The sequence below is a fragment of the Trachypithecus francoisi genome, unplaced genomic scaffold (assembly GCF_009764315.1).
Source record: "Trachypithecus francoisi isolate TF-2019V2 unplaced genomic scaffold, Tfra_2.0 Lachesis_group2, whole genome shotgun sequence".
NCBI lineage: Eukaryota > Metazoa > Chordata > Mammalia > Primates > Cercopithecidae > Trachypithecus > Trachypithecus francoisi.
In genome coordinates, this window is record NW_022681465.1 from 143,126,181 (window position 1) to 143,149,651 (window position 23,471).

General features: G+C 45.0%; 1 protein-coding gene across 1 annotated transcript in view; it reads right to left on the reverse strand.

Moving 5' to 3' along the window:
* FAXDC2 (fatty acid hydroxylase domain containing 2) overlaps positions 1 to 19,606 on the reverse strand; it is a 32,820-nt gene extending 13,214 nt beyond the window's left edge. Inside the window, exons 1-4 of the mRNA XM_033180699.1 lie at positions 19,189 to 19,606; positions 6,368 to 6,415; positions 3,731 to 3,822; positions 3,507 to 3,610 (exon numbers count right to left, since the gene is read on the reverse strand). Coding sequence (XP_033036590.1) covers positions 3,507 to 3,610; positions 3,731 to 3,822; positions 6,368 to 6,415 — 244 coding nt within the window. The 5' untranslated portion in view covers positions 19,189 to 19,606. The remainder of the gene's footprint in view (positions 1 to 3,506; positions 3,611 to 3,730; positions 3,823 to 6,367; positions 6,416 to 19,188) is intronic.
* Between the last annotated feature and the right edge of the window lie 3,865 nt (positions 19,607 to 23,471).

Here is a 23,471-nt window from a genome sequence, read left to right on the forward strand (position 1 = left end):
CAACCTTCAAGATGGTTGGTGGTTTTCATGTAAATACATATGAAAGTATGTTAAGATATATAATACACTCTAAAATAGAAATTAATTCAGGTTGACATTTGGGAGTCTCGCCCACTGAACCCTTTATGAATTGCCAAGGAAGGAGAAGCAAAGGAAGTACTCTGTATGGTATGGGTCACAGTGAGCCCTGGGCTAGGAGTCAGTCAGGAAACGTAATCCCTGTCATCCTACTAACTGACCAGCAGAACCTCAAGTGTCATCTAGTCAGTATCTCCCCAAATGGAAAACTCATCTTTCTTTCTTTCTTTCTTTTTTTTTTTGAGACAAAGCCTTGCTCTGTCACCCAAGCTGGAAGTGCAGTTGTGCGATCATGGCTCACTGTAGCCTCGACCTGCCAAGCTCAAGTGATCCTCTTGCTTCAGCCTCCTGAATAGCTGGGACTATCAGCACCTGCCACCATGCCCAGCTAGGACTAGGCTTTGCTTAATTCCATGTCTGTGCCCCTCCGCCAGCACCCTTCATGCTCCATCAACCAAAGTATCTGTGGCAGCTGGGACTTGGAAAATACTTGCCAGCACTGTAGGGGAGTAGGATTGGTACAAACTTTCTAGAGGGCAATTTGGCAGTATCTGAAGTAATACAGTGAGAGAGTCAGAAAGCCAAGACAGAAAGGGAGAAAGAAGAAAAGGAGACACATCTATTCGTATGCATAAATGTCCATCACAGCATAAAAAAAAAAAAAAAAAAATTTAAAGCAGCCTAAATACCCATCAGTAGGGAATGGACTAAATAGATTAGAGTATTTCCATATAATGGAATAGAATGGGAAGGCTAGAGTATTAAGTAAGGCTACATTAATAGGCATGGAAAGATACCTACAATCTATTCAATGAAAAAAAGATTTTAAAATAGTTGATATCTCATAAGTACAACTATATACCCAATATATAAAAGATGTACGCTAATATATAAACAGTGGTTATTTCTTGAAGGTAAGAGAGAGGGTGATTTTCACACTTTCTATGCTTATTTGAATTGCCTGATTTTTCTTTTTAACAATGAGCACATATTTTATACCCAGAAAAAGTAAACTATTTTTTACTTTGGAAAAAAAAGGTTGGTGGTTACCCAGTGGGCCAGCCAAGGTGTCTACCTACTTGGAACTCCAAAGGCTGCCTGAGGAATACAGATGAAAAGCACACCATAAGATGATCTTGAGCTTCTAGCTCTAACACTTAAAATTGGAAACATTTTCTCCCTCTCATATTGGCTTATCACCTAGGTAATAGGTACTTTTCACAGGATTGTACCTAAAGTATATACAATATTTGGGGTTTTTTTTTTTTAGATTGCAGCTTCAAGCTAATAAAGTTTTTCTACCACTTTCCCCATATACATAGGTAATCTGCATTGTTCAATGACTGCTTAAGATCCCATTAAATCTGTCATATTTAATGTTCAACCCATTGTCAGAGTTATCCTTCTAGTTGAAAACAATCCTCAGGGGCATTTTGCTTTGTGGCAACGGACACTTTTTATCTTCCCTTCTAGACTGTGACATCGTTTTTTAATGGGGGAGGGAAACATTTCATTTAAATATTTCTTTTTGTGTTGTTTTTTGAGACAGAGTCTTGCTCTGTCACCCAGGCTGGAGTGCAGTGGCGCTGTCTCAGCTCTCTGCAACCTCTGCCTCCCGAGTTCAAGCGATTCTTGTGCCTCAGCCTCCCGAGTAGCTGGGATTACAGGCATGCGCCACCATGCCTGGCTCATTTTTTGTATTTTTAGTAGAGATAAGTTTCACCATGTTGGCCAGGATGGTCTCGAACTTCTGGCCTCAAGTGATCTGCCTGCCTCGGCCTCCCAAAGTGCTGGGATTACAGGTGTGAGCCACCAATCTTGGCCCATCTTAATTTTTTTTTTTTTTTTTTTTGAGGCAGAGTCTTGCTCTATTGCACAGGCTGGAGTGTAGTGGCACCATCTAGGCTGACTGCAACCTCTGCCTCCCAGGTTCAACAGCAATTCTCATGCCTCAGCCTCCAGAGTAGCTGACATTATAGGCACATACCACCACGCCCAGCTAATTTGTGTGTATGTTTTTTGTGAAAAAGGGGTTTTGCCATATTGGCCAGGCTGGTCTTGAACCCCTGACTTCAAGTGATCCGCCTGCCTTGGCCTCCCAAAGTGTTGGGATTACAGGCGTGAGCCACTGTGCCCAGCCCCATCTTAAATACTTCTTTCTTTTTTGTTTTTTTTTTTTTGAGATGAAGCCTCACACTTGCCTGGCTAGAGTGCAGTGGTGCAATCTTGGCTTACTGCAACCCCCATCCCAAGTTCAAGCGATTCTCCCTGCCTTAGCCTCCCAAATAGCTGGGATTACAGGAGCCTGCCACCACGCCCAGCTAATTTTTTTGTATTTTTAGTAGAAACGGGCTTTCACTATGTTGGCCAGGCTGGTCTTGAACTCCTAACCTTGTGATCCACCTGCCTCAGCCTCCCAAAGTGCTAGGATTACAGGCGTCAGCCACTGTGCCTGACCTCCCATCTTAAATATTTCTATATCTTCCACACAAGTTTAGCACATAGTAACATTATATATCATATTAATAATATAAATAAATGTATGTTACGGCCGGGCGCGGTGGCTCAAGCCTGTAATCCCAGCACTTTGGGAGGCCGAGGCGGGCGGATCACGAGGTCAGGAGATCGAGACCATCCTGGCTAACATGGTGAAACCCCGTCTCTACTAAAAAATACAAAAAAAAAAACTAGCTGGGCGAGGTGGCGGGCGCCTGTAGTCCCAGCTACTCCGGAGGCTGAGGCAGGAGAATGGCGTGAACCCGGGAGGCGGAGCTTGCAGTGAGCTGAGATCCGGCCACTGCACTCCAGCCTGGGCGACAGAGCGAGACTCCGTCTCCAAAAAAAAAAAATAAAAAAAAATAAATGTATGTTACATATAATTTATATTAAATTGTGTATAATTATGATTTGAGTGAATGTATGATTGAGGACAATCACTATTATAGATAATGCTATTATAAATATCTATGTTTACATGGCTTTTCCTTCCATTTATTTACTTAGGCTTGTTTGGAGCCATTTAAGCTGTCGGTAAATATTTATTGACTGGCCACGTGCTGTCAAGTACTGACTGTACCAGGTACAGGGTACATAGTCTCAGACAAGACAGGGCAGCCCTCTGTGCTTGTGGAATTACATGTAGAAACAGGATTATTAATGAAGTGTGCATTCATTTTTACATAAAATATTTCTTATTTTTCTATATTTTGGGAGGAGTCTCAACTTCTCAGCTTCTTTTTTTAGACATCCTGTTTCCAGACTGCCCACAAGTTTAGTATTCTTTGGGACTACCACTTTTTTGAACTCAAGTCCTCATCCCTTGGAATAATAAACTGAAAATTCCCAAAGTAGAGAACAAAACAATAGAAAAAGAATTAAGTTATAATCATGCACCCACACACTAGGTGCTGGTGGTCTGGGAACCTCACCTATAAAGAAGAGGATCCACTCCTTCCCTTCAAATGTAGTCAGCAGTCTCTCCCACTGGGCTTGCCAAAAGTAGCCAGAAGCACCCCAAAATCTCTGAAGATGCCTTGGAAGAAAAACCATTCAGGTTTCTGGGTGAAGACTAGTGGGTGGACAGCTCCTTCCCCTATGATCTACCCCCCCCCCAACCACCACACTGCACCCTAGCTGGGTGGAGCCAACTTACCATGTTACTGAGTTCCAGAAGGCCACAAATGAGAGAAGTCCAGAGCCCAGGATGAAAGCTGTCCTCCTCATAGAGCCCCAGATGTGTCCCTCCTGGAGGAGGGCAAGGAAATGTCAAACCCCAGCAAGCCTCTTGCCTTTATACCCAGCTCACTGCTGAGGCACAGCGGGAATGCTGTAGGATCAGGGTCTCAACAAACCAGGAAGGCACGTCTGACCTTTTCCCAGCTTCTGTGGGAGCCTCTTCCTTATCAGGAGCTCTCAGGCTGTACATGGGTGTGTTTATGAAAATTAGAGTTCAAGTTGGGGGAGGGAAGGGAATTAGCCTGACTCCAGAGAAACTAGCAGGCAATTCTGTCAGTCAGAGGACAGGCAAACCTCTGTTCAGCCATAGGATTTCATCACCAGTCCTCTTGGCAAATAGAGCTACCCATTATCTGCACATTGGAATCACCTGGGAGCTTAAAAAAGTCCCAATACCCAGGGTCCCCTCCAATCCAATTACATAAGAGTCCCTGGGGGTGGGACCTGGGCTCCCCAGGCAATTCCAATGGGCAGGCAAGGTTGAGATATCATAGCAGCATCTGCCAAAACCATGATGAGGAAATCCTTTCCCGGTCATACGGGCTTCACTGTGTCCATAGGCCAGGCCTATTTTTTCCATCCCTACCCTCCTCTTGCTTTGGGAGAAAAGAGTGAATTGTATACCTTTTCTGACTTTTTTTTTTGAGGCAGAGTGTTGCTCTGTCACCCAGGCTGGAGTGCAGTGTCACCACCTCGGCTCACTGCAACCTCTGCCTCCAGGGTTCAAGCGATTCTTCTGCCCCAGCTTCCTGAGTAGCTGGGATTACAGATGCCTGCCACCATGCCCAGCTAATTTTTGTATTTTTAGTAGAGAAGTTAGCTAGGGTTTCGCCATGTTGGCCAGGCTGGCCTAGAATTCTAAACTTCAAGCGATTCACCCGCCTCAGTCTCCCAAAGTGCTGGGATTACAGGCACGAGCCACTGTGCCCGGCCACTTTCTGACTTTTTTTTTTTTTTTTTTTTTTGAGACGGAGTCTCGCTCTGTCGCCCAGGCTGGAGTGCAGTGGCTGGATCTCAGCTCACTACAATCTCCGCCTCGCGGTTTCACGCCATTCTCCTGCCTCAGCCTCCCGAGCAGCTGGGACTACAGGCGCCCGCCACCTCGCCCAGCTAGTTTTTTGTATTTTTAGTAGAGATGGGGTTTCACCGTGTTAGCCAGGATGGTCTCGATCTCCTGACCTTGTGATCCACCCGTCTCGGCCTCCCAAAGTGCTGGGATTACAGGCTTGAGCCACTGCGCCCGGCCCACTTTCTGACTTTTAATAACCCCTCTCTGCCTTCCAGCAAGATTAGCCCAGTCTGCCAGCTGGACAAGACGACTAGCCATTCTGTGGGTCAAGGAGAGACCACTGGAAATCACTGGGAGGTCCTTATATATTCCCCTCCAAAAGGTTCTCCTCTAAACCAGAAGTCATTGTGAGCTCGATGACCAAAAAATGCCCCAGATTCAGGGAGGGAAAACACCAGCTGCCAGGTGTATCACCAGTTTCCATTGTACCACAGACAGGAATTACAAATGACCACTCATATTCTGTTTCTAAATTCAGATTGGGGTCTGCTCATATTCTTTCATAGGAAATAACTGGAGGTGGTGGTCCCTACAGTGTGTGTACCTGGGGCTCACCTGCAATTAGCTAATGGGGCCATGTACAGGGTGTCAGAGGGGGTGCTGGAGGAGCTGATCTAATAGGACACTACTTTTTTTTTTTTTTTTTGAGACAATCTTACTCTGTTGCCCAGGCTGGAGTGCAGTATAATCTCGGCTCACTGCAACCTCTACCTCCCAAGTTCAAGCGATTCTCCTGCCTCAGCCTCTGGAGTAGCTGGGATTACAGGCGCCTGCCACCATGCCTAGCTAATTTTTGGATTTTTAGTAGAGATGGGGTTTTGCCATGTTGGCAAGGCTGATCTTGAACTCCTGACATCAGGTGATCTGCCTGCTTCACCTCTGAGGGCTATTTTCAGTAACTTTTCTAGACTCGTTGGAAGTTTTAATCTTCTGAGTTTCATCAAACCAAATTAAGTCAGATTAAAACCTCAGTTTCACATACAGAATTAGATATTTGTTTGGGGATGTTGGATTTTTTCATCTCTCTAGCAGCCCAGATGAAGGAAATATAAACAGGACAAAGGTCCTCCGTGATGTGCAGGAAAACGCAGTGCAGGAGTTAGCTGGGGTCAAGAGCCAGTTCTCAGCTACCCCCAGAAAGCCTCTGTTGTCCCCAGGAAAGTTATAGAAAGGGGTTTTCCAAAGGCCTGAGGCATAGGGCATGCCAAGGGCTATAGGCAGGAGAGCCAAGAGAAGAAGGGAGGACAGTTACAACGCTTTTCAATTCCATAACGCACATTTGCACTCTGCATTCAGGCAAAGGGGTTGTGGGTAAAAGGCAGTTTGGAGTCAAGAGGACTCTGCTCAGTTACTGAAATGAAGACATTACCATCTGTCAGCCACCCCGAACCCTTGGGGGAGATGTTGGATGCATAGCAAGTGCAGCTATGGCAAGAGCCACTGACTACATTCTCACCAGTTTGGGGGCGAGGTGCTGGCATTTACCTGCTTTGACTTCTCATTGTGTAGCATATGTCCAGCCTCTCCCTTCATCTGGAATGAGAAAGCACAGGCAAGCCGGGGAGTTATTTTCATAAACATCTAAGGAAGTAGGGAGTGGAGAAAATCAAAGTGTATGGCTAGCAGTGATTTTTGAAAAAAAAAAAAAAACAATAAGTTGGTTGTTCTTCCTGAAACCAGACAAATTGATTTGAAAACTTACATGGAAAGATAAATGTACAAGAATTAGCTAGAAAAATGCCAGAAAAGAAAAAGAGTGATGGAAGGGAGGGAACTGCTAGGTCTACCAACTACAAACATGTATGATAATGCTTTTTTAAGAGGCAGGGTACCACTACGTTACGCAGGCTGGTCTCGAACTCCTGGACTCAAGCTATCCTTCTGCCTTGGCCTCCCAAAGTGCTGGAATTACAGGCATGAGCCACTACACCCCGCCAAAAATGTATTCTAATGCTTTTTTGAAAAATTTATTTATGCTCTCTTCGTTTCTCCCTTTTATTAGAGAGCTTTTGCTGTAAGAGAAAAAAAATGAACTTACTCAGAACGCAAAGAGTAGGTCTAGCAAGTTCGTTTGGTTTGTTCTTTAGTATTACTTGTTGGTTGGTTTAAAAACATGAACCAAGGTTTTTCTGAAACCAATCAACAGTTCTATGGAAAAGAAAAAGGATATGAATATCAGGCATTAACCTCATTTAAAAATGCAGCCTAACAACAATTGGCTAGAAGGACAATCATTAGAAATATGTCTGAGGGCTGGGCACGGGTGGCTCACATCTGTAATCCCAGCACTTTGGGAGGCCAAGGTGGGTGGATCACCTGAGATCGATCAGGAGTTCAAGACCAGCCTTGCCAACATGGCAAAACCCCATCTCTACTAAAAACACAAAAATTAGCCAGGTATGGTGGTGCATACCTGTTGTCCCAGCTACTCAGGAGGCTGAGGCAAGAGAATCGCTTGAACCCGGGACGTAGAGGTTGCAGTGAGCCGAGATTGCACCACTGCACTCCAGCCTGGGCAACAGAGCAACTCTTTGTCTCAAAAAAAGAAAAAAGAGATACGTCTGAGGCTAGGTGCAGTGGCCCACATCTGTATTCCCAACACTTGGGGAGGCCAAGGCAAGAGGATCATTTGAGTCCAGGAGTTCAAGACCAGCCTGGGCAAACATAGAGACACCCTGTCTCTACAAAAAATAAAAAACAATTAGCCAGCTGTGGTAGCACATGCCTATGGTCCCAGCTACCTGAGAGGCTGAACTGGGAAGATCACTTGAGCTTGGGAGACGGAGACTGCAATGAGCCATGATCACACCACTGATCCAGCCTGGACGACAGAGTGAGACCCTGTCTCAAAAAAAAAAAAAAAAAAAAAACCAATACTGGCAATAATATTTTCTGTTTTTATATGGTTGAAATTTTGGACCATATGAATGTACTAGTTGTTCAAAAATTTTAAATTTAAATAACAGTAATTGAAACTTAGATGACGAATTCTCCTCCGTCACTCTGTCATCCCTGGTAGACAGCACCTGTCATTCCCAGCATCTTTCACCCGAGCCTAACTAACCTCACAGACCCAACCACAGCATTCAAGGCAGGCATACCAGTCCAGAGAAGCTAGCACGTTATCCCATTGGCCTTCCCTATTAGATAGTGTCATAACCTGGCTGGAGAGGAGCACTACAGATCATCTGGTCCCGCCATGTTACAAGGATGAAAGAATCTAGACAAGAAGAGGCAGGTGACCTCCCAGAGTCTATAGATGATAAGTAGCAGAGCCAGGCTTAGGACCCAGGTTCCAAACTGGACTTTGTGCCACTTATTTCCATCTCTGCGGACGTTTTATTGTTTTGTATATGATCGTACTTGGTTTTATTATTCTAAATGCATGTTTATCACCTATGACCTTAGGAAATAACTGCTCCCCTTTGACCCATATTTTTTTTAATTTTTATTTTAACAATTAGGAGATGGGGGTCTTGCTTTGTTGCCCAGGGTGGTCTTGAACTCCTGGCTTCAAGCAATCCTCTTGCCTCAGCCCTCCAAAGTGTTGAAATTACAGGCATGAACCATTTTTTTTAATTGATTTTTTTTTTTTTTTTTTTTTTTGAGACGGAGTCTTGCTCTGTCGCCCAGGCTGGAGTACAGTGGCTGGATCTCAGCTCACTGCAAGCTCCACCTCCCGGGTTTATGCCATTCTCCTGCCTCAGCCTCCCGAGTAGCTGGGACTACAGGCGCCCGCCACCTTGCCCAGCTAGTTTTTTTTTGTATTTTTTAGTAGAGACGGGGTTTCACCGTGTTAGCCAGGATGGTCTCGATCTCCTGACCTCGTGATCCGCCCGTCTTGGCCTCCCAAAGTGCTGGGATTACAGGCTTGAGCCACCGCGCCCGGCCAAAATTGATTTTTTTTTAGGAGATGGGGTCTCACTATGGTGTCTAAGCTGGACTCGAACTCCTGGGCTCAAGGGATCCTCCTGCCTCAGCCTTCTGAGTAGCTGGGACTACAGGTGTACACCACCATGCCCAGCCTCATTCACATTTCTTTTTTTTTTTTTTTTTTTTTGAGACAGGGTCTTGCTCTGTTGTCCAGGCTGGAGTGCAGTAGCCTGATCATGGCTCACTGCAACCTCTGCCTTCCAGCCTCAAGCCCCCCAGACTTAAGCAATTCTCCCACTTCAGCTTTCTGAGTAGCTGGGAATACAGACTACAGGCACAAACCACCATACCCAGCTAATTTTCGTATTTTTTGTAGAGACAGGGTCTCACTACATTGCCCAGACTGATCTCAAACTCGTGAGCTCAAGCGATCCTCCCACCTTGGCCTCCCAAAGTGCCAGGATTACAGGCATGAGCCACTGTGCCCAGCCCACATTTTTTACAGATTACTTAGGCTGAAGAAAGGAAGAGGGAATGGTGACCTATAAAGTGTCTTTCAGTGTTCGAGGAGTTAGGACACCAGGAGGTGATAAGCAAGCTGCTTATCATTACTACTGTGAGTCCCACTACAGTAGGAGGGGTGCAGTTAGCTTGGAGGAAGAGCCTCTCAGGGCGAAATACCAAGACATCTGATACCTGTCAGGGAGACAGCGTCTGACTTGAGAGAGGGCGCCAGGATGTTTGGTGTGTCGTGCGCCTAACCCCCACCTGGAGGCAGGGGAATGGGTTTCAGACACTCTAGATAATACAGGGCCCTGTCCACACTCCTAGGCCTGCTTTACCTATGCTCCCTTCCCCTGCTCCCTTCCCAGACATTGCCTGACTGACAGCAAGGGAAGCTACTGTGGCTTGTAAGTATGCAGTTTCTGCCTCAATGCAAGTTCTGGGAAAACCAGAAAAAGAAAAGTTAGTAGAGTGCAGCTGCAAGCATTCCTTCACTCCAGGTTCTGATACTGAATGGCGGCTTGGATTCCTTTGTGGACTTGGGGGTTAGAGGGTGCTCTGTAGTCATATTCTGCCCCGCCTGAGCTTCCAGGACAGCTGAGCAAGCATTTCAGGATGGTAAGTCTCAGCCTAAACCTATGTAAACACCCCTGCCCCACAACTAGGACAACAGATGTTAGTTAATAAATTGGGCTTATGAAGATTCCAAATAATTATTCTTTAAATAATTATTTTCTTCACCCTCATTGTCCTAAGCAGTTCCTGTGGCTCAATTCTGAGTTTGGCCTGCATCTCCAATGTGGATAAGGGTCCCTTCAGAGAAGCTGCCCTTCACACAGTGCTAGGATTCTGGAATGAGGCAAGGTCATATTCTTTTTTTTTTTTTTTTTTGAGGCAGTCTCACTCTGTCACCCAGGCTGGAGTGCAGTGGTACAATCTTGGGTCACTGCAACCTCCACTTCCCTGGTACAAGCGATTATCCTGCCTCGGCCTCCCAAGTACCTGGGATTACAGGGGCCTGCCACCACGCACCGATAATTTTTTGTATTTTTAATAGAGTCGGGGTTTTGCCATGTTGGCCAGGCCAGTCTCGAACTCCTGACCTCAGGTGATCCACCTGCCTCGGCCTTCCAAAGTGCTGGGATTACAGGCATGAGCCACTGTGCCTGGCTTAGGTCATTTTCAGCCTGACACTTTGTTTGCTGTCCGGAGTCCCAAAAAGCATGGACCATTAAGCACAAAAGAGGTAGTGGTGTTAGGTACTTTTAGGGCTAAACCTATCAAATGTTTCATTTCTCCCACGCTTTTTGTTTGTTTGTGTCCTTTTTTTTTTTGAGATGGAGTCTCACTCTTTCACCTAGGCTGGAGCGTAGCAGCGCGATCTCGGCTCACTGCAACCTCCTCCTCCTGGGTTCTTGCAGTTCTTCTGCCTCAGTAGCTGAGATTACAGGCATGCCACCATGCCCAGCTAATTTTTTTGTATTTTTTTTTTTTTTTTTTTTGAGACGGAGTCTTGCTCTGTCGCCCAGGCTGGAGTGCAGTGGCCGGATCTCAGCTCACTGCAAGCTCCGCCTCCCGGGTTCACGCCATTCTCCTGCCTTAGCCTCCCAAGTAGCTGGGACTACAGGCACCCGCCACCATGCCCGGCTAGTTTTTTGTATTTTTTAGTAGAGACGGGGTTTCACCGTGTTAGCCAGGATGGTCTCGATCTCCTGACCTCATGATCCGCCCGTCTCGGCCTCCCAAAGTACTGGGATTACAGGCTTGAGACACCGCGCCAGGCCTTGTATTTTTTTTAAGTAGAGATGGGGTTTCACCATATTGGCCAGGCTGGTCTCGAACTCCTGACTGTGTGATCCACCCGCCTCAACCTCCCAAAGTGCTGAGATTACAGGCGTGAGCCACTGTGTCCAGCCGTTTGTGGTTTTTTTTTTTTTTTTTATTTTTTTTGAGATGGAGTCTTGCTCTGTCACTCTTGCTGGAGTGCAGTGGTAGCATCTCGGCTCACTGCAACCTCTGCCTCCCAGGTTCAGGCAATTCTCCTGCCTCAGCCTCCCAAGTAGCTGGGATTATAGGCACGCACCACCATGCCCAGCTAATTTTTTTTTTTTTTTTTAGATGGAGTCTGGCACTGTCCCTCAGGCTGGAGTGCAGTGGCCGGATCTCGGCTCACTGCAAGCTCCACCTCCCGGGTTTACGCTATTCTCCTGCCTCAGCCTCCCCAGTAGCTGGGACTACAGGCACCCGACACCTCGCCTGGCTAGTTTTTTGTATTTTTTAGTAGAGACGGGGTTTCACCGGGTTAGCCAGGATGGTCTCAATCTGCTGACCTCGTGATCCACCCGTCTCGGCCTCCCAAAGTGCTGGGATTACAGGCTTGAGCCACCGCACCCGGCCGTTTTTTCTGTTTTTGGTTTTTTTTTTTTTTATTTTACTAGAGATGGGGTTTCACCATTTTTGCCAGGATGGTCTCGATCTCCTACCTCATGATCTGCCTGCCTTGGCCTTCCAAAGTGCTGCGATTACAGGTGTGAGCCACTGCGCCCGGCCCTCTTTAAAAAAAAAAAAAAAAAAAAAAAATAGAGATGGGGTCTTGCTATGTTGCTGAGGCTAGTCTCTAACTCCTGGGCTTAAGAGATCCTCCTGCCTCAGTCTCCCAAGCACTGGGATTACAGGCTTGAACCACCAGGCCCAGCTCAAATATTTTGATGACAAGGAACCAAGTGTCAAAAGAAACACCTCAACTTGGGAAATACTTGGGAGATCTAAATGTCTGCAAACCATCTGCAAACAGGCAGAGCCTTTTTGTCAATGTGGATTTCCCTCTTCAGTGTAGAAGTATAAAATGTTCTGTTGACCCTGTTGGGATAACTATCCTGTTTGGGAAGGAAGTAGAGAGGAACTGGGGTTGGTTTGCTTGCTTTTCAAGCTTATAGAACTCTTTCTGCTATGCCATGCCACAGGGAACTTCACTTACAATTCCAAGTCTCCTAGCCTTTTCCCTGTCTTATCAACTCCATTATCTTTGCTAAGAGCTTGCAAAGCAAATGAGACATGGCCTTTGATCTTTAGGAGCTCATCCATTCCTTCCAAAAACATTTATGAACTTACTATGTGCAAAGAGCTGTAGAAATTGCCAGAGATGCAAAAATGAGAAACTCTCAGTCTGGACACATATTCATCATTCCGAAATTTATATCCAAAGTACTGGGCTAGAGGTCTGGGCCAGAGCTAAGAAACTACTAGACAGGCAGGAGATCTGGTACACCAAGAAATCTCTGTAGGAAGACAGTGTCCAGGCTTTCTTCATGCTCTTGGATACATGGTCTCCAACTTCAAAACTGAACTTTCTTCCCAGACTGCATTTTAGCTTATCCGAAGAATGCTGTTTTTAGTCAGACCACAGTTAAACAAACAAGATAGATAGAAGAGAAAAAAATATTTAACAGTCTGCCACATGAATACCAAAATAGCCATTGAAGACATTCCCTATTCCATTATTTAGTTGTTAAGAAGAAAGAGTATACTTTTTATGAGGATACAGATGATGATTCCAATAAAGAAATAAGTATGGTCGGGCAGGGTGGCTCATGCCTGTATTCCCAGCACTTTGGGAGGCCAAGGCAGGAGGATTGCTTAAACCTGGGAGTTCAAGACCAGTCTGGGGTCGGGTGCAGTGGCTCATGCCTGTAATCTGAGCACTTTGGAGGCCGAGGTGGGTGGATTGTTTGAGGTTAGGAGTTCAAGACTAGCCTGGCCAACATGGCAAAACCCTACCTATACTAAAAATACAAAACTTAGCTGGGCATGGTGGCGGGCACCTGTAATCCCAGCTACTGGGAGGCTGAGACAGGAAAATTGCTTGAACCTGGGAAGTGGAGGCTGTAGTGAGTTGAGATTACGCCACTGCACTCCAGCCTGGGCAACAGAGTGAAACTGTGTCTCAAAAAAAAAAAAAACAAACACCCGCCTGGACAACATAGTGAGAACCTGTCTCTTCAAAAAATTAAAAAAGATTAGGTGGGAAGATCACTTGAGCTGGGGAGGTGGAGGTTGCAATGAGCTGTGATTGCATCACTGCACTCCTGCCTGGATGACAGAGCAAGACTCTGCCTCCAAAAAAAAAAAAAAAAAAAAAGAAACAAGTACACATAGAGACTGAGTCAGATAAAGACCAAAAAGAAATAAGTGCACAGAAGTTTTTCTTCTTTGGAAGAAGTGGTATGCTTTCTTATGGTGTGCAAAGAAAACTGGATAATCCATTTTTACCCCTCTTTTTAAAGCACCTGTTTATTTTCTCTACAAATCACACCTTCCCCACCAAAATGATATAGGTTATTGTCTGATGGTTTCTTATCAGTTTTTATTTATTTGAAGCTGTTCTATATATCCTTTTATTGGAAACTACCTCAAATCCTTTTGACATACAGGCTGGGTATAAAGTATAAAGAAACAGAATCAGATATTGCAATTAAAAACAAAAACCAAGAGGAACTAGATGACTGTCAGTACAATAAGATCTTGGCTCTGGAAGAAGGCAGCTCTGGTTCACTCTACAGGGCAGAGTGCTGATCACGCCCACTGTGTCCATGTTATGGACACTGGGTATTGCTGAGATGGAGTGATTAGGGGCTGATAAGTATGTTTAACATTGGACTCCTATGCTCCACGTACGCCTTCTGGCCAAAGGGAAAATGATTGCTTACTTTCTGGTGGTGGGAATGCTTCTTGGCTGTAAGAGCAGCAGCATTTATCTGTTGACATCTCATTTCATTAGAACCAACGAAGCATTTCCTGACATGTCATTTATTCTTTAGTTACGCCAATATGGCCATATGCCATCTCCAGAGATAACTTACCTAGGTACTGAGTCCTCCAACTGTATTGTTCTGCTGAATATTTTATGCCAAAGCAGCTTGCTTTCTGTGCCTCTCTGCCTGCCTGAGGATATGTTTTCAGTTTTACATGAACATGGTCAGTCAGAAAGGTTCTAGGGGAAACCTCAAACATGGTAGGCAGATGGGTCTTCACCCAAAGAAGCTCCTTAACACTGTTTGCTAATGATAATGTTCAAGTTAGAAATTTTGGCAATAAAATTAGCAACAACATTTACTAATACACTGAAGTACCATAGTCATTACTTTCTCTGACTTGACTAATTCTTTTCTTCTACCTTTTGAAGTGTGCTGTCTTAAGAACTAGAAGTTGGACTGGGCATGGTGGCTCACGCCTGTCATCCCAGCACTTTGAGAGGCTGAAGCAGGAGGATTGCTTGAGTCAGTCTAGGAAACATAGGGAGCTCTGTATCCACAACATATTAATATTAAAAAAAATTAGCCAGATGTGGTGGCTTATGCTGCAACCTGGGCCACAGAGCAAGACTCTAAAAAAAAAAAAAAAAACAAACAAAAAACTGGAAGTCTTATTACAGCTCATCTATTCAGATGCCTCCATTACCTATCTGAAGAAGTGGAGGTGCAGAGATATTCAGTATTTGGCTTCCAACTGAACACCTATTTTTTTTTTTTTTTAAGATGTAGTCTTACTCTGTCGGCAGGCTGGAGTGCAGTGGCATGATCTTGGCTCACTGCATCCTCCGCCTCCTGGGTTCAAGCAATTCTCCTGCTTCAGCCTCCTGAGTAGCCGGGATTACAGGCACGCATCACCATGTCCAGCTAATTTTTTTTTTTTTTTAGTAGAGACGTGGTTTCTCCGTGTTGGCCAGGATGGTCTCAATCTTTTGACCTCACGATCTGCCTGCCTCGGCTTCCCAAAGTGTTGGGATTACAGGCGTGAGCCACTGCGCCTGGCCTGGACACATATTTAGTGGCAGAACTTGAATTCCGTGCTCATTATACCAACTGAGACTACAAAAGTATAGAATACATTGATGTTGATGAACACAGGGTAAGTGTCAGGGATTGAAAGGGACACAAAGGAATGAGATTGGCTTGTATTAGCCATGAATAGTGAACTAGATTGTGTGTGTGTGCACGCATGTGTGTGTGTGTTTTAATACCAAAGGACAGGTTTTCTCTAAAATACTAATTATTCTTTCAAGAAATATTTATCAAATGCCAGAGACAATGCTAGGCACAGGGGATAGAAAGATGAATAAGACATGTTTTTTGCCCTATTTTATAAAATCGTATAACTTTGATTTTCCAGAGAAAGGAGGATAATGGCATACTTATTTTAGAATGGAATACATTCTAAAATGTATTCCATTGCTTCAATCCAGAGACAGAAAGAAATGAAGTGCACTAAAAGTAAAGATTTTTAAAACATTTTTTTTTTTTAATTTTTAGAGACGGGGTCTCACTATTTTGCCCAGGCTGGTATCAAACTCCTGGGTTCAAGTGATGTTCCCACCTCAGCCTCCCAAAGTGTTGGGATTATAGACATGAGCCACCATGCCTGGACAAAGATTCTAATATTTTATAACAATGAATAGATACTCCCTTAATGTGAATTTGATATCTATTGTGAGTGTATCCAAATTTTATTTATTTATTTATTTTGAGACAGGGTTTCACTCGGTTACCCAGGCTGGAGTGCAGTGACCCAGTCATGACTCACTGCAGCCTCGACTTCCTGGGGTCAGGTGATCCTCCTGCCTCAGCCTCCCTAGTAGCAAATTAGATGCTTTTTAGTGTGGTTCTGGTTTTTTGTTTGTTTGTTTGTTTTTTAGTGTGAACCAAGGATTTTATTTATTTTTTAGAGATAGCATCTTGCTCTGTTGCCCAGACTGAAGTGCAATGGCTCAATCATAGCTCACTGCAGCCTCAATCTGCTATGCTCCAGGGATCCTCCCACCTCAGTCCCCTGAGTAATTGGGACTACAGGTCTGTGCCACCATGTCGGCGGTGAATTTTTTAAAAACGTTTGTAAAGATGGGATCTCCCTATGTTGCCCAAGCTGGTCTTGGACTCCTGGGCTCAAGCGATCTTGGTCTCCCAAAGTTCTGGGATTCCAGGCGTGAGCCACTCTGTCCTGCCTATGTGGTTTTGTTGAAAGCAGATGATTCTCAGTATGCAGGCTTTTTATTAAGGAATCCCCAATCTAGATAAATGACACAGTGAAGCTATAGCTAATGTTTACAACCTCAAGAATCTAAGTAAAGGACATAGGAATAAGGTGAGGCTGGAAGGAATACAGATGGTTTAATCTTGAGTTTTATTTATCTACAGCCCAACTCTTTCAGATTTTCTTTTCTTTTCTTTTCTTTTCTTTTTTTTTTTTTTTTTTTTTTTTTGAGATGGAGTCTCACTCATGTTGCCCAGGCTGGAGTGCAATGGCATGACCTTGGCTCACTGCAGCCTCCGCCTCCCGGGTTCAAGCAATTCTGCCTCAGCCTCCCAAGTAGCTGGGATTACAGGCACCCACCCCCACAACGCCTGGCTAATTTTTTGTATTTTTAGTAGAGACGGGGTTTCACCATGTTGGCCAGGCTGGTCTAGAACTCCTGACCTCAGGTGATATGCCCACCTTGTCCTCCCAAAGTGCTGGGATTACAGGCATAAGCTACCGCGCCCGACCCAGATTTTCTTTCATATTCTTGTTTCCTGGATATTCTTCATGATTGATGAATGTTCCTATTTTATAAATATAAATGCATCACCTTTATGTGAATGTGTATTATTTTGTAAATAACTTGTAAAATTATTGAGACAATTTACTCTTAAAGGTGGAAAAAAAAGACCTCATGTTCATCTGTCTTACCCCTTCCATTTTATAAGCTAAGGAGGAAGCCCTAGATAGTAGAAGTGACTTGCTCCAAACTCCACATGGTTTCTGGCAAAATCTAGGCTTCTTAACACTTTGCCTAGTGCTGTATGTATTTTGGGAATAGCATAAATTCTATTTCATAAGAAATGACACAGGGAGAGGGCAACTGTCCCAAAGATTAGAACTCCCCTTACTTCAGCCTCTGCTCTCGGACTGTATGCTAGGAAAACGCTGAGCAGTCAGCCTCCAGGGCTGAGAGTGACCTGTAATGTAATTACACAGCTTAAAGCCTCTGGTGAAGAGGGTTTTGAGAAGCTGCTATGACTCAACATCTGTACTAATCTGAGGCTTATATAGAAGATAGAGTGGCCGATATTCATTTAAGAAGATGAAATGCGGCTGGGAGCAGTGGCTCACATATGTAATCCCAGCATTTTGGAAGGCCGAGGTGGGCGGATCACCTGAGGTCAGGAGTTTGAGACCAGCCTGGCCAACATGGTGAAACTCTGTCTCTACTAAAATACAAAAATTAGCTGGGTGTGGTGGTGCTCACCTGTAATCCCAGCTACTCTGGAGGTTGAGACAGGAGAATCACTTGAACCTGGGAGGCGGAGGTTGCAGTGAGCCAAGATCACACCACTGCACTCCAGCCTGGGCGCCAGAGCGAGAGTCTGTTTCCGAAAAAGAAAAAACAAACAAAAAAAACAAAGATTAAATGCAGCTGGGCACGTTGGCTCATGCCTGTAATCTCAGCACTTTGGGAGGCCGAGGTGGGTGGATCACCTGAGGTCAGGAGTTGGAGACCAGCCTAGCCAACATGGTGAAACCCCATCTCTACTAAAAATACAAAAATTAGCCGGGTGTGGTGGCGGGCACCTGTAATCCCAGCTACTTGGGGGGCTGAGGCAGGAGAATCGTTTGAACCCAGGAGGTAGAGGTTGCAGTGAGCCAAAATCGCGCCACTGCACTCCAGCCTGGGTGACAGAGTGAGACTCCATCTCAAAAAGCAAAAAACAAAAACAAAAACAGAAGATGAAATGCATGAAAGGAAAGGTTAGAAATTATTCCTGTGTGCCAGTTTTAGTATACTCTCTTCACTCCTTTTGCTGCATGATACTCGCATCCTTTGAGCTTACTGTTCTGCTTGATTGCATGTCCATGAGGCCGAGAACCTGCCTGTCTTGTTTACCATGAGATCCACAGAATCAAGCCCAAGCCTGGCATGTAGCAGATACTCAAGAAGGATTTGCCGAATAAGAGATACACGAATCAAAAGCATTGCTTTTTGCCCTCAAAAAGTGTCCAACTTTTGCTACTGAACATTTCAGCGTCATTCCTTTGTGCTAATTACTTTCCTAAGTAAAGTTAGAAGCTGATGCTCAGTGCATTTGTGTTTTAGCAAATTGAATTGAATCTGTATATCCCACTCAAAGAAATTTAATTGGAATTGCACATTAAACTGAAGCAACCCCCAAATCAGCATCTTATCTTGCTTGCCTTAAGCCCCAAAGGGCCTATGAGGAGCACCCGGAAAGCCACTGTTCTATTGTTCATCTCCATCTACACACCTTACTGTATGCCCTTTACCCAATAACCTTCGTGGAGTGTTTCCATAGGTACTATCAAGCCACTAACGATGGAGTTACTGTCAACTAACAACTGGAGTTACTGTCAGTAAATCCAAGTATGTTGCATGAAAAGAGTTACGACCTACTTGTCTAGCTCATAACCCACACATCTATCCAGAGACTTTAAAACTGTTATATTTTGCCCCCTACCTTCCACATGATGGCAGATGAGAGGTGAGAAGCAATTAGGCAGCAGTTGCTTCCCAACAGTCTCTTCCAGTTTGTTCTGTCTCTCATTTGAGTTCTGACTTAGGAGTTGCTCCTTTACATGGTTTTAAAGTCAAACAATTACTTGTCCATTACAATCACCTGTCAATTGCTAGCAAAATTAGACTACTGAGGAGGTAGATGGTACAAACACAGGCAGAGGATGCAGACATTAGTAAGAGACGAGGCGACTGCACTACAAAAATGTCCTAGGACACTGTCTGGAGGCAAATCTAACCCTGACATAAGTAGAGAGGACAGGGTGGTGGTGGAGGTGGGAAGAGTGTGTTTTGCCCTTACTTTAAGTGAACTTGGACATGTCCTGACCTTTGCAAACACCACCCCTCCCCCGTAGTTCCCACTTACCTCTGCAGTGGGCTGTGTCCAGGCTCCTCTGTGGTCCTTGCACAGGTCAAATCTAAGTTCTCTTCCCTTTCAGCCCCTGCTTTGGTGGCTGCTGCTGCTGCTGTGCTGCCGGCTAACCTTGTTTTTGCTCGGGTGGGAGGTTGGCCATGGTGATCTCATTACAGAGCTGCGTACTGGCTTGGGCCAGGCACGTGATGAAAAAAGTTTGGTTCTGTGTGGGCTGGAAACAAAACACCCTTCTTTCCAGAGGGCATGTCCTTAAAGCGGAAAGGAAATCTAAGCTCAAGCAAGAACTTGAAAAAAGTGCATTTCGCCAAACTCTGGGCTTCCCTCCCCCTGCCCCCTTTTTTTCTTTAAAATTTTTTTCTCCATCGTCTGCAACTTAAGAAAATGTTGCTGTCCCATAGGAGGAGGCAGATTCAAGAAAAGATGTGGGTGTCAGATAATGGCAGGTAGTACAAGTTGATAAAAAGGTGACAGAGACCAGAGGATCTCATTTTCTTTTTTTTCATTGCTTCTCTTCCTGTGGAGGGCAGACAAGGGAGGAGAGATACATCAGCTATTTCTAGTGAGTCTAGATGCAGGAAAGGCACGCCTATGAAGGGTGAATTTGCACTGTGATTGAAATAGGGGAACTTAGGATACAGGACCCACGACATGAAGTGAGGAGCACTTTGGAAAAAGAGCTGCTTTTAAATTTCTGAAAACTATTTTTAAATAAATGTGCAAATGATATAAAATACAATAGGGTCAAAAGAATGTACCATGAAAAGTCTTTTTTTATTTCTCCTCAGTCCCCATTTTTTCCTCCCAAGAGGCAACCCCTGTGACCAGATTTTTGTATATCCTTCCAGAGCTTACATATGTAAATAAAAACATGTGTAGGTCTTGTGCTTCTCCTTTAGCAACAGCTCCATAGTATGTTTGTTGTGCACTTTGCTTTTTCCACTTATCAAACATGGAGATTGGCTGGGCATGGTGGTGCTCACCTGTAGTCCCAGCTATTTGGGAGATTGAGGTCGGAGGATCGCTTGAGCCCAGGTATTTGAGACCAGCCTGGGCAACACAGGAAGACTCCTTTCTAAATAAACAAAACTCAGAAACTTGGCTGGGCACGGCAGCTCCTGCATATAATCTCAGCACTTTGGAAGACCAAGACGGGAGGATCACTTGAGGCCAGGAGTTTGAGACCAGCCTGGGCAACATAGCAAAACCCCATTTCTACTACGTACACAAAAAATTAGCTTACTGGCGCATGTCTGTTATCCCAGCTACTCAGGAGGCTGAGGTGGGCGAATGGCTTGAGCCCATGAGTTGGAGTCTGCAGTGAGCTATGATTGTGCCACCGCACTCCAACCTGAGTGACAGAGTGGGACCCTGCCTGTCTCTAAAAAACAAAACAAAAGAAAATGCTTGGTGCAGTGACTCATGCCTGTAATCTCAGCAATCTTTGGAAGGCTGAGGCAAGAGGATTTCTTTTTTTTAATTTTTTGAGACGGAGTCTCGCTCTGTCACCCAGGCTGGAGTGCAATGGCATGATCATGGCTAACTGCAACCTCCACCTCCCGGGTTCAAGTGATTCTTCTGCCTCAGCCTCCTGAGTAGTGCCACTACGCCCGGCTAATTTTTGTATTTTTTTTTTTTTAGTTGAGACGGGGTTTCACCGTATTGGCCAGGCTGGTCTTAAACTCCTGACCTCGTGATCTGCCCGCCTCGGTCTCCCAAAGTGCTGGGACTATAGGCATAAACCACTGTGCCTGACCTGACAGGAGGATTTCTTAAGCCCAGGAGCTAGGGACTAGCCTGGGCAACATAATGAGGCCCTGTCTCTAAAATAAATAAAATAAAACTGCCAACAACAAAACATGGAGACTGCTCCATATAGTACCCTTAAGAACTGCCATGTTCTGTTTAATGGCTGCCTCCTGTCCCATTGTATAGATGTGTCATACTTTATTTGCCCAATAAAGGTCCATGTCTTCCTCATTTTCCTTGCCTGATTCATTGCACAAAGCAAGGGCTCAGTAAACATTTAATGCTTGCTCACAAATTAATTACATTTTGTACAACTCATTCATGTTTTTCCTCATCTCTCCTTTCAGAGATGCTAATTTTTTTTCAATATTCCAGATATTATAGAATGTCTATATTTTCCAGCTGACCAAGTCTGTCTTGTGCACTGAACAAACCTGTGCACTGAACAAACCTGTGCTACTAGACTTCCAAGACTCACTTTAGTTTGGCTCCTCTCAGATGATATTCTTTCCTATTCCCTCCTACTTTCTATTTTTTAAATTTTTTTTTTTTTTGAGATGGAGTCTCATTCTGTCACCCAGGCTAGAGTGTAGTAGCACGATCTCGGTTCACTGCAACCTCCGCCTCCTGGGTTTAAGCGATTCTCCTGCCTTAGCCTCCAGAGTGGCTGGGACTACAGGCACCTGCTACCATGCCTGGTTAATTTTGTGTATGTGTGTGTGTTTTTAGAAGACACGGGGTTTCACCATGTTGGCCAGGCTGGTCTCGAACTCCGACCTCAGGTGATCTGCCCGCCTTGACCTCCCAAAGTGCTGGGATTACAGGTGTGAGCCACTGCACCTGGCCTAAGTTTAAAAATTTCTTGGCTGGGCGTGGTGGCTCACGCCTGTAATCCCAGCACTTTGAGAGGCTGAGGAGGGCAGACCACGAGGTCAGGAGATTGGGACCATCCTGGCTAGCACGGTGAAACCCCATCTCTACCAAAAATACAAAAATTAGCCAGGCGTGATGACGGGCGCCTGTAGTCTCAGCTACTTGGGAGGCTGAGGCAGGAGAATCGCTTGAACCCAGGAGGCAGAGGTTGCAGTGAGCCGAGATTGCGCCACTGCACTCCAGCCTGGGTGACCAACAGAGCGAGACTCTGTCTCAAAAAAAAAGAAAATTTCTTTAGACACAGGGTTTCACTCTGTCACCCAGGCTGGAGTGCAATGGCTCAACTATGGCTCACTGCAGTCTCAACTTTCTGGCCTCAGATCCTCCCGCCTCAGCCTCCCAAGCAGTTGGACTACAGGAACACACCACCATGCCCCACTAATTAAAAAAAAATTTTTTTGTAGAGACAGAGTCTGGCTATGTTGCCCAGGCTGGGGCTTGAACTTCTGACTCAAGCAATCCTCCCGCCTCAGTCTCCCAAATTGCTGGATTACAGGTATGATTCACTGTGCCTAGCTTCCTTCCTACTTTCTAATGCCAAGCATCACTGTCATGTGCAAACATTTATTTTTCACTTACTATGATGTGCAGAAACTTTTTTTCCTATCTCCTATTGTCTCTATGTCCATATCTTTGCTTACGCTAATCCTCTCACCCAGAATTTCCTTCCTGTTCCTGTCAAGTATTGTGTCTCCAGTTCTTCTCTCTCTCTCTCTCTCTCTCTCTTTTTTAAGAGATGGGGTGTTGCTCTGTTGTCCAGTCTTGTCCCAAAATCCTGGCCTCAAGTGATCCTCCTGCCTCAGCCTTCCAAAGTGCTTTAGCCTCCCAAAGTGCTAAGATTACAGGTGTGAGCCATTGTGCCCAGCCTAATTCTTTTCTTCTTGAACCTTTTTAGCTTAAGTGGTCAACACTCCCCGGAGTAGTAGGTACTTTTTTTCCTGCAATAAGTTTCATATAGGGTCTTTATGTATTTCCATGGCAGTAATAACTCTGGCACTAATAACACTGGTCTTCAGTAAATAGTTGGTTGCTGAGCAAGCCTTAGAGAGAAGAGCATCTCTCTAGTGAGAAAGTCTGCAGTCTTCCTGGGTGTTCTCTCCATCCTATCTTTTTTTTTTTGTTTTTTGAAATGGAGTCTGGCTCTGTTGCCCAGGCTGTAGTGCAATGGTGTGATCTTGACCCACTGCAAACTCCACATCCCGGTTTCAAGCGACTGTCTTGCCTCAGCCTCCTGAGTAGCTGGAATTACAGGCACCTGCCATCATGCCTGGCTAATTTTTGTATTTTTGTAGAGACTGGGTTTCACCATGTTGGCCGGGGTGGTTTATGAACTCCTGTCCTCAGGAGATCCAGCCTCCTTGGCCTCCCAAAGTGCTGGGATTACAGGCATGAGCCACCGCCCCCGGCCTCTCCATCCTATCTTCAAGGAATTGCTCAATCCTCCTGGTTGATCTCCTTGAAACGAAGTGTTCCTGAGGAGAGACCTTGAGAGCCTGGGAGAATGCAGATCTGAGTTGGGAATAATGGGAAAGCTTGATTGGTCTTCCTGTTATCAGACATCAGCTGTTTTTTTTTGTTTTTTTTTTTTTTTTAGA